The sequence below is a fragment of the Blennius ocellaris genome, assembly GCF_963422515.1.
Source record: "Blennius ocellaris genome assembly, chromosome: 1".
Taxonomy (NCBI): Eukaryota; Metazoa; Chordata; class Actinopteri; order Blenniiformes; family Blenniidae; genus Blennius; species Blennius ocellaris.
This window is the reverse complement of record NC_137650.1, coordinates 34,672,769-34,687,861: the sequence shown is the minus strand read 5'-3', so window position 1 is coordinate 34,687,861 and position 15,093 is coordinate 34,672,769. Positions and strand designations below refer to the sequence as shown.

At 42.5% G+C, this 15,093-nt stretch overlaps 1 protein-coding gene across 1 annotated transcript; it reads left to right on the top strand.

The window, feature by feature from the left end:
* The first annotated feature begins 487 nt into the window (after positions 1–487).
* Positions 488–14,969, top strand: LOC308131025 (uncharacterized protein). Its single transcript, XM_080497579.1, has 15 exons — positions 488–522; positions 1,901–2,065; positions 4,055–4,245; positions 4,545–4,649; positions 4,885–5,023; positions 6,171–6,321; positions 6,410–6,542; positions 7,764–7,919; positions 8,571–8,608; positions 8,702–8,731; positions 8,831–8,997; positions 11,708–12,183; positions 12,303–12,402; positions 13,523–13,751; positions 14,474–14,969. Exons 2-15 carry the CDS (start codon positions 1,934–1,936, stop codon positions 14,548–14,550), a joined length of 2,124 nt encoding a protein of 707 aa, XP_080353705.1. The 5' UTR covers positions 488–522; positions 1,901–1,933; the 3' UTR covers positions 14,551–14,969.
* The last annotated feature ends 124 nt before the right edge of the window (positions 14,970–15,093 follow it).

Here is a 15,093-nt window from a genome sequence, read left to right as displayed (position 1 = left end):
AGCCAATTTTATTCAAACGTGGTGCAAAAATCCAGTGGCCTTCATGGACAAAAACCCCAGATCTATTGGGGAATTTCTTCCTATAATTATTTGGCTTGTTTTTATCAGATTGCAGGTGATTAATCACGTTCAGGAGAGATTGAAAGGTTAGAAATGTCAATATTATACTGCCTGAATGTTTCAAGAGAATTTCACAAGCTGCGGAACTCAAAACTATTGCTCCATACTTTATTTACTGATTTATTTATTTACATCTATATTGGTGTATTTATTCATTTACATATTTATTCTGTGAAGACCTTCAGTTTCTTAGTGTGAGGCAAATGGAAGTTACTGAATTTGACGTACGGGATCATCTGAGGTATTAATAGAACTATAAATGACTGTGTGGCGCATCTCAGATTAAAATCCGCCCTGGTACAGAAGAATCTCTCCAACCCTTCCGGGTGGTAATTCATCTTGTCCAGCCAGTTTTACTTCATTCTCTTGAGCTGCGAGGAAACGAGTGAACTTGGAGCTCAGGTAAAGACTTCAACTTACATTTCTGTTTATATGGTAAATAATTGTAGGGTGAAGCTAATGATTTGAACACTCACATGCTGGATTTTTAAAAGCAAAGTGTTGGATTTCGGTCAGTTCGACAGGCTCGGACGTCTTGTCACGCTCTTGAAGTTAAACCAGTGTTGAATACTTTTGTTTTTGTTAATATTTGCAAGGAAGTGTTCTTATTGTTTCTGTTTTAAATAGTTCCACTTTGAACATCCTGCTCTTTCTGAGAATAACATGACGTCAAACAGACATTAATCTTTATAAAGTAAATACACATTCCCTGGTAATATAAAACCGCATGCTGTTCTACAAACTCGGGTCAAAGTGTGAAATAAAGAGTAATGAAATGTATGTATGTGTGTCGAGGAGATGGAGGCTATCGGGATCATTTTTCAATAATCTTTATTTGTGTAAAGAGTTTCTTCATATTTATATTTATTTACAAACGTGTATTTATTTTATCATTTATCTTCACACATTTCTTTGTTTGATTATTTATCAACATATATTTCATTTTCTTATTAATTTATCTGCATATTTGAACTTTCTTAAATTCTTTTTTTTAAATGTTTATTTGATTACATGTTTGTTGATATATTACACCAACAAAATGTGGGAATTCCTGATAAGTACATAAGTAAATGTTGCATATAAACAGTGCAATATTTGTACATGTATTTGTCATAAAAATTATATTGCATATATGTATTAAGTGCGAATTTTGTATAATATATGTGTTATACACATATAACTTAATGTATGTGCATATTACTACACTATATATAAATATATATATATACAGTATATTTACATCACAAAAAATAATTATCAACATCTGATGAATTAATTAATCAACAAGGATCTAACAAACAGTTTTTATTATATTTTCTTTCCTTTGCAGATGATTTTACTTAAAATGTCATTCAAAATGAGACACTGCAGTGTCATTCATGTTGCTATTGTACCTTCACAAGCTGATATTACATGTAATTATGTTTTTTATTGATGAGTAACAACCATTGCAATGGTCACATGATTACACTGATAATGTGACAATGGAAAGGAAAGTGAAACATTTTCTATTCCCTGGTTTTCTGAACCAATTGGGCATAAAGTGTAATCTGATCCACATGTAAGTCCCAAATATTAATAAAGACAAAAAGCTTAATCTAGTCCCATATAAATTATTATAATAGTTCATGTTTATATTGAACATTTCCATTAAACACTTCCATTAAATGAGTGTATATCTTCCTATTTAACACTTTGAAATCTTTTAAAACTGCTGCATAATACAGTTTGACTGCCACGAATGTAAAGCGGTGTCTGAATATGAAGTGTATTTGTGCAGACGTCCGGCCGTGACTCTTCCTCGGGAGCTGCGATGCTGAAGCGATCCGGTCTGGTGGTCCTGATCCAGGGACTCTCTCTGGCCCTGTGGCTCCCCGGGTGTGAAGCCTCCTCTCTGGGGATGACGGTTCACGTGGTGCCTCTGGAAAGTACCGGAGGGAAAACGGTGGGCGCAGAGTTCTCCCTTTACGTTCTTTTTCCTCCAAACTCTGCACTTCCTCAACAACAATTATCTGAGACCATATCCCTCGTTTCTGTTGAAAGAAGTTGAACCTCTGGCCTCAATATTCCTGGAATACAGAAATAAGGCAGATTGAACATCAACCAAAAACCAACAGATGCAGAAAAATAACTATGAATTAAATGTTTGTTTAAAAAGCAACAAAAACCTAAAAAGAAAAGAGAGTAATATGCTTGCAACACATGATTTAAAGACGCTGTGCAGCGTAAAATGACTTCATACTTCATTGCAATGCAAAAGAAAAAAACACACATTTACAAGCTATAATAATTAATTACCGAAAACGAATCAATCCTGATGTGAAATTAGAAGTTTATTGTTGTTGGTGTTAAAGTTCACCATGTCAAACATGAATTAACTTATTAGATGTATGCCGTGAAAAATACAGGATGTCGGGTGTTTCCTCTTAATTCATCAATGGAAACACGTTGAAATGTGAACGAAACCCTCAGATTGAATAACTGAACGTCTGTTTCTACTGAGTTCCTGCAGGAAGCTGCCAGGTCTGACCTCCTCCTCCTCTTCCTCCTCCTCTTCCTCCTCTCCCTCTCTCCTCCTCTCTCCTCCTCTTCCTCTCTCCTCCTCTTCCTCCTCCTCTTCCTCTCTCCTCCTCTTCCTCTCTCCTCCTCTCTCCTCCTCTTCCTCTCTCCTCCTCTCTCCTCCTCTTCCTCCTCCTCCTCCTCCTCTCCCTCTCTCCTCCTCTTCCTCTCTCCTCCTCTCTCCTCCTCTTCCTCTCTCCTCCTCTTCCTCTCTCCTCTCTCCTCCTCCTCTTCCTCTCTCCTCCTCCTCCTCTCCCTCTCTCCTCCTCTTCCTCTCTCCTCTCTCCTCCTCCTCCTCCTCTTCCTCCTCCTCCTCCTCCTCTCCCTCTCTCCTCCTCATCCTCTCTCCTCTCTCCTCCTGCTCCTCCTCTTCCTCCTCCTCCTCCTCCTCTTCCTCCCGCCTCATTTCTCCTCTTCCTCCTCTTTCCTCCTCCTCCTCCTCCTCTCCCTCTCTCTTCCTCCTCCTCCTCCTCCTCCTCCTCTCCCTCTCTCCTCCTCCTCCTCTCTCCTCTCTCCTCCTGCTCCTCCTCCTCTCCCTCTCTCCTCCTCCTCTTCCTCCTCCTCCTCCTCTCCCTCTCTCCTCCACCTCCTCTCTCCTCTCTCCTCCTGCTCCTCCTCCTCCTCTTCCTCCCTCCTCATTTCTCCTCTTCCTCCTCTTTCCTCCTCCTCTTCCTCCTCTTTCCTCCTCCTCCTCCTCTCTCCTCCTCTCTCCTCCTCTTCCTCTTCCTCTCTCCCCCTCCTCCTCCTCCTCCTCCTCCCCCTCTTCCTACTCCTCCTCCTCTCGCCTCTCTTCTCCTCTCTCCTCCTCCTCCTCTCTCCTCTCTCCTCTTCCTCTTCCTCCCCCTCCTCTCTCCTCTCTCTTCCTCCTCCTCCTCTTCCTCCTCCTCTTCCTCCCCCTCCTCTCTCCTCCTCCTCCTCCTCCTCCTCCTCTTCCTCCTCCTCTCTCCTCCCCCTCCTCTCTCCCCCTCCTCCTCCTCCTCTCTCCTCCTCCTCCTCCTCCTCTCTCTTCCTCCTCCTCCTCCTCCTCCTCCTCTTCCTCTTCCTCTTCCTCCTCCTCTCTCCTCCCCCTCCTCTCTCCCCCTCCTCCTCCTCCTCCTCCTCCTCTTCCTCCTCCTCTCTCCTCCCCCTCCTCTCTCCCCCTCCTCCTCCTCCTCCTCCTCTCTCCTCCTCCTCCTCCTCCTCCTCCTCCTCTCTCCTCTCTCCTCTTCCTCCTCCTCCTCCTCCTCCTCCTCCTCCTCCTCCTCCTCCTCTCTCCTCCTCCTCCTCCTCTCTCCTCCCCCTCCTCTCTCCTCCTCCTCCTCCTCTCTCCTCCCCCTCCTCTCTCCTCCTCCTCCTCCTCTCTCTCCTCCTCCTCCTCCTCCTCCTCCTCCTGCAGGTTCGAGCTCACTTCACCGCCCTCCTCCCCAGGCCGTGCCCGGATGTTTCCGGAGTGTGTCCATCAGGAGAGGACTGCCTGGTCCAGAGCCCCCCGGTGGCGTCCGGCGGCTCGCTGCCCCCCCCGGGCTGGTGCGTCCGCCAGTGGCAGGAGACTTTACCCAGCCGTTACAACCAGCCGCTGCTTTTAGGGTGGGAGGCCTTCGACAATAACTATCCTTCAGTGCAATAGTGTTTTACCTGAGCTGTGTAGATTTCAGTGGAGCTCGTCAGTGTCGGGCTAAACTAACCTCCTTCTCTTTGCTCACGCCACAAGTACGCTGCTGTAACTTCAAGTGTTTTCTGAACTTGTGCTGATTCTCAATTAGGGGTTTTTTGGGTTTTTTTGGGTTGTTTCTTCCTGTCGCTTTTCAAACAAGTCAAACTTGTACTATAGACTGTTGTACTATCCGCGAGATCTAGTCAGGTGAGCCGTTTTTTCCCTCTTTCAGGCTCAACACAGAACTTTACGTGTCGATGAATGCAGAACCCAACATTCGAGGATACAACGGCAAACTCAACCGGCCGGCTTTCGTCGCTCTTCCTCCTCCCTTAAGGTGTTTATACACACACACACACACACACACACACACACACACACACACACACACACACACATGCTTCACAACAGACGTCAGCTTAATCTGAAAAGTCAGACTTTTTTTCAGAGATCTGGCTTTTCATCGAACTTGGCTTTGCAGTTCCACCGTGTTGACTGAATTTCTCATTGGATACCAGTTTCCTGCTTTGTTTTCTCTGTGCTTCGACTCTCGCTGTGTTTTTTGGGACCAGGGCCCGGGTGAACTGTCCTCGCCTCTTTGAGCTGACGGTGAAGGACCCGGACGGGGACACGGTCCGCTGTCGCTTCGCCCGTCCCGACTGGGGGGAGTGTCGCGACTGCTGGCAGCACTCCTTTATAGAAGTAGACGAGGTGAGGCCAACAGCAGGGCTGCATTTCCACAGAAACTGTGTCGGAGCGTTTTTCTTTCCGAGACGTTTCACCTTGGGAGACATTTTCAAAAAGTTGCATTTTTAGTGGCTTCGAGCACCGTTGTCATGGAAACGAATCCATAAAACGCAATAAAAGTTTTATGTTTTCACTTAAAAATTCTGTTGTGTAAACGATGCGTGTTTAGAGCCCGATATGAAACAATGACCCGAGTTGTTGTAAAGTGTGATGTAATAAAACCTGAAATTTAATAACTGGATGATAATGCAACAAAATTGCTAAGTTCGAAATGTTATTGAAATAATTTTAATAAAACCTCAAATGTAATAACTGGTCAATGATTCAATGATGTAACAAGACTTAATACTTAAAACATTTTTAATATTATATGGTGACAGGCAGAATATGTTTCCCTTAATAATAATAATTATTTTATTTTATTTTATTTTATTTTATTTTGTTTTATTTTATTTTATTTTATTTTATTTTATTTTATTTTATTTTATTTTATTTTATTTTATTTTATTTTATTTTATTTTATTTTATTTTACTTTACTTTACTTTACTTTATTACATTATAAAGTGAGTCAATGATTTATGGTTTGAACTTGAACTGCTTCAACTTGAATAACACTGAACGAATAGTTCTAAATAGTTCTTTTATATATCTAGAAACAGTTTATGATATTTTTGTATATTTGCTGTTGCCCAAGTCATTTATAGTCTCTATAATCTATTTCTCCATTCATGAGTACTAAAATAATGTATAAACATTAAACACATTAAGATTTAAATGTAAGTATTTGTTAAATATTTTTACATTATTGACCAGTTATGACATTTTGGGATTTTATTACATTATATTTTAAAACAATTCAGGTCGTTGTTACACTTTGGGTTCTTGTTACATATCAGGGCTTAAAGGTTGTAAAACAAGTCAAAACTATTGTTTATGGGAAAGCCTGAGAAATTAATAGTTTCAAAACCTGATTTAGAAGAAGTCATGAAGTTTGTTCCACGGGTGTTTCCCTGCTGTGACAATAACTTTTAACTTTAACATTCATTCATTCATTACTGAAGCACAGCTGAAAGCTCAAATACACAATGTTTAATTTTCCTCTTCCTTCAGGAAAACTGCGTGCTCAGGTTCACTGGAGAGGCGCCTGCAAGGCAGTATTTCCTCCACCTGATGGTGGAGGACTTCATTCCGTATCCCAAGGCGAGGTATTTGGTGGACAACCCCCCCCTGAGCTCCGTCCCGCTGCACCTCTCGCTCACCGGTGAGTCTTACCTTGTCAGGGGAGACGAATTAAAACGCATAATAAATTCAGTTTAAAATGATTGAAACGTCTCTGTTGTCCCTTCCAGTGGAAGAATCAGACACCAGCTGCAGCGAAGAGCCGCTGGCATCAGAGGAGACCCTGGAAGACAAGTCTGTGGTGTTCGTCCTGCCGTACCAGGAGGTCAAGTTCACCGTCATCTACACGTCTCAGCTGGAGAAGTGTGTCAGCTCTTAACCTCCTCGTTCCAAGTGTTGCTGCAACCAAACAGATGTGGTCATTTTGGTATTTTAACTTAAAACTGGCATCGTTGCGGCTTCCTAATTTTTTTTTCCCCCTCGCACACACAGATGGAACATAAACCCTTAAAGTCCTAGTGAAATGTAAAACACTACTTTGCAAAAAACGATAGCTAAACGATAGTTCTACTTCTAAGGTTTCTCCGACTCTGCCCCACCACTGTTGTCGCATAACAAAGTTATTTGAATTTTGAATCTCCAGCCGAGGAAGTCGGGGGAATCCTTCTTCGTGGGCGTGACGTCAAGAGTTGTGCAGATCTCCATCTGTTGTGTTTATATTGGCTTGTTTCCCCTTAAATATCCAAGTTTTAACAGTGTTTTGAAGTTATAGTTGGCGTTTTATGAGCCTTGATGAAAGATTGAGCCTGGAAGAGACCGAGAGAGGAGAAAAGGAGCACAGGCGGCGGGAGCGGCTAGCGGGAGCCGCTAGCTCGGGCGGCTAGTAGACGATCAAGTAATACCTGGACTCATCTTCGGTGATTCCACAGTCAGAAAAGTTCTTGGACGTGTTGGATCCAGGAAGCCGGTCGTTCTGCCAAAAGTCAGGAGCCTCAAAGCCTCAAAGGTGAAAAGTGGCGGCTGCTGAGGCGAGGAGACGAGGACGAATGGAGGACGAAGCGTCTTCTGCTTCCTCAAACATGTTCCAGACGGGGTCACCGATGGCAGAACCACCTTCTGTGTCTTCTTCATCAATCACTGGGTTTGAAATGATGATGATGATGAAATATGGTTAAATTCAGCCTCTTCGTGGTCAAAACTCTGATCCTGCATAATGTGAACACAACTTGGGCGTGTGCACAACTCGTGATGTCACTCTATTATTGTCAGAAGCTCCGCCCAGCAGAGGAAATACCAACGTTTATCGGCTATTTTCTCGCAGATTGCCGTGTTTCAACATTTTACCCTTGGACCAGTTAGCATAAAAAGGATCCTCGAATCGACAGCCAGAATGTTTTGGAGGTCGAATTTTCATTTCACTAGGACTTTAAATGAACCAGATTAAGCTCATATTGAAGAAAAATCTAACTGTGTTAATCTCAATTCTCATAATCGGGTGTCCTTCACGTAAGAATTGTTCACGCGAACGTAAAACGATCCGGGGAAGATCTGTATGGAACCTGTAGTGAACTGAAGTCTTCTCAGTGTTTCCGAGGTGGCGCTGGTCGGCCCTCCGGAGCTCTACAGGTTCGGCATGGCGTCGTTCGGCCCCTTCACCAAGCTGACCGTCGCCTGGGTGCGCTCCGAGAACACCTCGCTGACCCAGCTGCTGCCCGTCTGCTTCGTGGCGAACACCCCGAGGTCAGTCCGGCCCCCGTCACGCCTCACAGTACGGTTCTGGAGGACAAAGCCAGTAGCCTGGTGTGATAATATCTATTTACGTTCTTTAATTCACCCCGTTTTAAACCTGAGATCTCAATGACACACATTTTCCACGCTGGATTTTATTCCCTTAATTTCTGAGAAGAAGAAAAAAAAAATACAGATAAAGTTGGCAACAACAGAAGCAGATTATGAGATTTGTAAATGCAGATATTTTCAAATTAACATGTAACTGGAATGAGAAAAGTTTTACCAGTTTTCACGAGTACAATTTCTCCGTGCAGTATCGACTCGATACCCGATGCTGGTATCGGTGCATCCTTACTCGATGGTGCCCTTCAGTCCTGACAGCAGTTCTACATTCCTATAATCTGACAGAGATTGGGATTATTTCCAACTAGAAAAAAACCCCAAAAGAAACTACAACTCACTTTCCCTGGACTTTTATGAGTTTCCGTGCTATATAGAGTAAAAGATTGAATTTCTGTAAACTGATCAGCGTGAAAATATTTACTTAGTTGCAGTGTAAGTAGCTGATTTAAATATTGATTTTATGATTTGCCTATAATGAGCCGAGTGCCCTTTAAAACACACACAAAGCCGACTGAGCCGCATTTCTTGTGTTTCCAGTTTGCAGTCAGCGCCCCGATGTGTGTGGTTCTATCAAAGTGAGTCATTCTGCTTCCTGAAAACAACACAACAATACCTATAAAGCATCAAATTAAAGAGTGCCCTTCCTCAAAGTTCTCTTTCTTTTCCAGGGGAATTGAGCGGACTACCTGCGGGAACAGGTATGGGCAGTCACTCTTTATAATATCGAAATGTTCTTGTGACGGATTTCTCCGTGACCCGATGGTCTGTGAGCGCGAATCGCCCGCCGCTGTCTGCAGAGCTGAAGTGCAACAACACGGAAATGCGTCTGCTGCTGCCGCTGGCCTCGCTCAGCAACGTTAACCTGACGGAGCTGCAGCTCAACAGCCCCTCCTGCCCCGTCGTCTACAACAGCACACACCTGATGGCGGCCATCTCTCTGTACGGCTGCGGCACACAGACCGTGGTAAAGTACAGTCATTATTACTGCATTTTTTATTATTACTTCAGATTTCAATCAATCAATCAATCAAATTGTATTTGTATAGCCCTTTACAATAACCCAGTGGTACCCAAAGTGTTTCACAACAAAGCTATAAAAGCAATACATTAAGAAATAAATACAAGAATAATACATAAAAATAATAAATAAAACACAGGTGCTGACTGTGGGAGGAGCGACGGTGCTGCAGGTTGGTGGAAACCTTCCAGAGATTCATAAAAACAGAGCATACAGACTACATACACTGCCCTAGACAGAGTTAAAAGCCAACCTAAAAAAATGGGGGAAGTTTGTTCCACCGTCTGGGAGCAGCAATAGCAAAAGAGCGTCACCCCACTGTTTATATCTCCACCTTGGAATGTCTAGAAGAAGCTGAGCTGAAGAACGCAGGGCCCTGCCAGGGTCACGTACCGTTAAAATATCAGACAGGTAAGAGGGACCCAGGCCATTGATAGCATTAAAAACAAACAACAGAAGTTTAAAATCAATTCTGAAACGATTTGTACATTTGTACAAGTAGGAACAAGACCCAGACGACATTTTGTAATATACCGACTGTTCAGCATAAAGTTGAAGATCTTTGGGTTCGTATTGTAAATAGAAGTCACTCGTATGACACTTTTCAGCTGATTTATCCGCCCCTAAAGTGCTTTACGTTCAGTTAGATGCCATGCAAGGCGCTCGGTCTATGGTAGCAATTTGTGGTTTCGTTGTCTTGCTCAATAATGTCATGATTTGGTCCAGTAAAGTCCACAACATGATAACTTTTCAATAGTGTAATAAGATATATACAATATAAACATTAACAGTGGGAGAACACGGACATTCCAGTGGACATACGACCAAGTTAGACTGTTATCACGGTGACTGTCAAAATAAAAGTACTGAGCCCCAGGAGTATCTGGACTGTGAGTCGTGACCCTCTGGAGGAAGTTACCATTATTGTCAATGTACTGAGCATGTGCAGAACTATTTACTATAGTGCATGAGCAGTGGCAGCATTTCCACACGGGTTTTCAGAAAGTTATTTCCCCCGCGTTGCCATGGAAACAATCGGAGCCGTTTCGAAAAGTTCCACCCTGGGGAGCCATTTTTAAAAAGTTGCGTCCTCAGAGGCTCTGAGCTCGGTTGTTGTGAAAACGGACGGCCGCAAATGCAACGAAAGGTTCCTGCTTCTTATCGGTGCAAACCACTGCTCCACTCTGCAGCTCAACTTCAGTTCATAAACACTTTAAAATCCTGAGCAAAAAATCCTCTGAGGCCAGAGGACTTTATTTATTTTTAATCCAACCGCCACAAGCGTCATAATTTAACAGCTAATTGTCACATTTTAGGAGCTGTGAGTGAGAATCTTCTCCGAGGGCCAGCGCTCCCCTTCTGTTTACCATCCGTCACCTCCAATATTGCAATAATATTAACCTCCGCTAACGTCGCTGTCAGACGACTGTTACTGCTCCACTAATTCCCGTTGCCGAGGATCCGCTGCTGCACTCATGAGACAGAGAAGGATTACGCTTGCAAACACAGTTTAATGTCTCGTCTCTACGGACCTCAGGTGGTCGAGCTTCGTCTTGCAGAGATAGTTTCAAGGAGGCCGAGTGCAGAAAAAAATAAATACAAATTCTGATTGAAATTAATGTGAAACCTCAGTATCAGAAGCCTTATTGTCATTGTAACAGCTACAATGAAATTGCATAGAAGGTTGGACACAAGGAAGTGAATCCACATGGAGTTGTACATGATCCTGCTGACGAGGCCTTAATGTGACGTATCGCTGATTAACAATCATGTTCCTCCAGCCACTGGGGGATATTTGTCTCCCTCTTTCAGCCGAATTATTACCTCAGGGTGGGATCACATTCATCTCAATAAAGCAGCTGTACCCGCAGACTATAAAAAAAACGCAAAAGAAACAAAAAAAACGACATCAAATCACAATAATCACACATTTAATTAAGCTGAGCCGTCACCTGCCACACGCTGAGAGTGAAACTCCCACATGGAAAGAACCTATACGAGGATATATGCGCATATATGAAACCTATTAGCAGTATATATGCACATATCTGCATATATATGCCACATATAGGCAAAATTGAGGTGCATATATGTGAATATACAGGCCGTATAGGTCTCCTGTACTGCTTCTTTATTTCCACATATATATAGCCCATATCTCACTTTGGCAACTGTCATACATTATCAAGGCCATAACTAAGAACTAACTAAAAAACAATTATGTAAGAAGACCATATAGGTGCATATATGTACCTATATAGGTGCCTGTATGCACGTATATATGTACATATATGTGCATTTATGTACATCTAATATAGGAAAACGGCCAATTTTATATATGTCACATATATTAAAAACCTATATCAAAACCTATATTAAAACATATATGTTTATATAGGTTCTTTCCATGTGGGCTCATCCAGTGCACCGTGAATTCTCCCTAATATGAAGTTGTAAATGTTGTGTTTCCAAAATATCTCTTCATTAATGCTGTATTTGTTGCTCTTCTATCTGGTTTCATTACACATAAAGTTCAGATAAATTATTGCCTGCAACATTTAAACCTACGACATGCAGATTTACAAAAGAATAGAACGGCTGTCGATTCCAAGAGTTCGTACATCAGCCTGTCTCTACGTGTCTCTCTGGCCCCCAGCATGCTGGTACAGACCTGGTGTACACCAACACGTTACGCAGCGTGCGTCCCTACACTGTGGTGGACCGCGTGCCCTCCCTGGTCTTCCCCCTGGCCTGCCGGGTGCCTGCGGTCCAGGTCCAGGGACCCCACTACGCCGTCGGCGTGCCCACGGAGCGGGAGACCTTCGGTGATTTCCGGTTATGGGTGGAATTTCACCCCCCGGGGGAGGGGCCCATGGCGCAGTTCACCGGGACGCCCACCTTCCGCGCAAACCCCGCCTTTGAAAGTCGAGTCCGACGAGAGGCTGTGGCGGTCCACGCGCCCAACAACTCCGACTCCGACAGCCCGGTCCGGGTCTACGGGGTCCGCTTCGACGTCCTGGACCTCCTCGTGATGTCGGACAGCGAGGCGGAGAGAGTCGAACTGATGGTGAGCAGCTGCCTGGAGTCTGAGACGGACGACTTTCAGGAGAGCCAGCGGTTTCTTGACAAAGGGTGAGTTGCAATTCTCCCTTTGAAGGCGTGAATGTGATCATTTTTGTTGACTGACGTTACGTAATGAGATTTTCTTGCGCCGTGGTGAATCCAGTTATTTTCCCCTCCTTCCCGCTCAGGTGTCTGATGTCCGAAGACTTCCAGGAAATTGACGTTTCACAAGGCAACGTCAAAATCTACCGCTTTGATCTGAACAAGTCGTCGATCAACGGAACGACGGTTCGTTTCACACGTGTATATTTAAAAGCCACCGCAACGCACGTTTCTCGCTTCTCTATTCCGAGGCTCCGTTTACACGACAACGATCTCAGGTGAAAATGAAAAACTTTCATTTTTGGCACTTTTTTTTAAAAGTTCCACCTTGAAGACGGTTTCCAAAAGCTGCGTTTTCAGTGATTCCAAGCACGCAAAATGCAATGAAAGTTTTGCTCCTTTATGAATAAACAATATCTGGTCATTTATAAAGCAGACTTGAAAATGATACATATTGGGTCTATATCTAATAAATATTCATTTTGATTTTAATGTTAAAAAATGACTCCAGTTAACATGAAACAACATTATTGTGTGAAAAATGCTGATAACAACAGACTGTGTGCACAGAATCACTGTTTGAACTTTTTTTTTTTAAGACTTTTATTTAGAAGAGTGGGGTATGACATAGATTTAGACAAATACAGCGATTACAAACATTATACACAGAAATTACAGTGACAGAGAAAAAGGATGCTGTATAATGTTATATACACATGCATACAAATATACATTAAACATTTTGAAATGGACAGTGTTCAAGATATACAATTAACCTTAGAAACAAATTGTAATTCAAAACAAAAATTAATGGTACTATATGACCACTGAGCACAACATAAATGAGCCCTGTCACAAGTTTTGCATTTTCACTTGAAAATGTTGTCATATTTGTCTTTCTTACTTATTTACTCAATATTTTCACTTCTTTTTGTTACTAATCTCATCTGGTCATGCTTGTTTTCTTTTTGTTTGTTGTTGCTGTTTTTGTTCTCTTATCTTTAAAAAAAAAAAGAAAGAAAGAAATTACCAGAGACCATCACAACTGTACAATTTCACATGTGAAATTTCAATAAAGAAAAAAAGAAGAAAAAAAGAAAATGTTGTTGCGTAGACAGGGCCTGAATGTAGACAACGCACCACCTGGTGGTACAAAGTGGTATTACAAAACAACTCAGGACGTAGCTAGCTTGTTAACGTTGCAAAATTTCTTTGATATTCACTTTTGCCCGTATTGTTTTATTGATTAAAGTTTTGAAATGGTTTTAAAACGCTCTGACCCGCCAATGTAACCTCGTGTCCACAGATGTACGTGCAGTGCGTCGTCAACCTGTGCGTCCCCACCTCGCCCTCGGACCAGTGCCCCGATCTGTGCCAAGGCGCCGCGGCTCAGACCGCCATCGTTGACAGCGTGTTCACAGCCAGTTACACCGTCAGGTCAGGGCCCGTGAGCCTCGTGCGCACCAGTACAGCTCCACCTACTACAACCACCACCACCACCACCACAGCCAGACCCGAGGCCCCAGGTTCACACGGTAAGACCTTGCATTGGAAAACCTTTCCGCAGACATGCTGTTATCAACAGTGCAGTTGTTGATAACGAAAGATTAAAAGACGGGTGAATGGAATTTTTCTTCACTGCATTTGCAATTCATTCGAATCTATTTCAGAAAACAAAGATGGCTTCAAAAGTCCACAGAAAATTACAAGAAATAAGGCATGCTTGGGGAAAAAAAACAAAAAAAACCCACCCCACTAAAAGAACATGCAGCCCATCATCGCTTTGTTTTAGTTTCACGCATTACGTTTGTCTTTTTAAAACTGGTACATCATGGAGAAGACAATAGGCAGGATACATGTGATGAATGTTTGAGTGCCAGCACACAAAACAGCAGCTGTTTGGATAATTAAACCGTTAACTACCAGGCAAATTAAACTTTTTGGAGCCTTTTAGATTTTCCTGTTTTTTTTTGAGGAAACCGCTGAGCTCATAATAATCTGCTTGATATTAATCACCAACTGCATTAAAGTCTACTGGCACTGAAACGCTGAACTGCTTTGGGCCCTGCAGCTGCACCGAGCCTCTAAAATGAGCCAATTTACTGTGAATTTTATTGTCTCTTTTATTATTCCCATGAAGATTCTTTTAAAATACTGCTCTGTGGCTATGCAGATTACCCTTTCTTGATATTTTCCTTGATTGAACTATAAATGTGTTTTTTTTCTTTCAAACCTGTAATCATCTCTTCTCCTGCAGCTACTAAACAGACGTCATCCATGACAACAGGGTTCACTGTGATGATCATCGGCATATTTCTCCATCGAATTTATTGAACTTTCAACTGGAAAATGACGACCCAGAATATGAAGGACAGCATTTATATGTTTGTGAAAGGCAGTATTGGAAGTGACACTATTCCACTCTTTTTTTTTTTTAAGATATTAAGATATGAAAATGAAGATCTGATGCAGCTCCATAACTGAAAAAGAGAAAATGTTGAGATATTGGCTGCTTTATAGGCAATACCTTGAACTACAGCATCCATGTTCACTCGCAGAGGTAGTATTTAAAAAAGAAAAACATTGGCTCTGAGAAGCAGCTTTGAAATGAAATATTCTCCCTAAGATAAAGCATCAATTTTTATTTGCTCCCATTAAATCTAACAGCCTGAAAACTGTGGCATGTTATTTTTATCTTCTCCTTCATTTCCTCACAGTGCGCTGTTGTTTTACACAAATGTTAATTTTGCGGAAATGTACTTGTGCCTTAACATCTAGAAATAGATGTATTTATCTCTACTAATAAACACTTTCACATAACAGGATGTCTGTGTTCATTGTGAATGGGAAAATTTGGAAAACTGAATGATGAAGCCA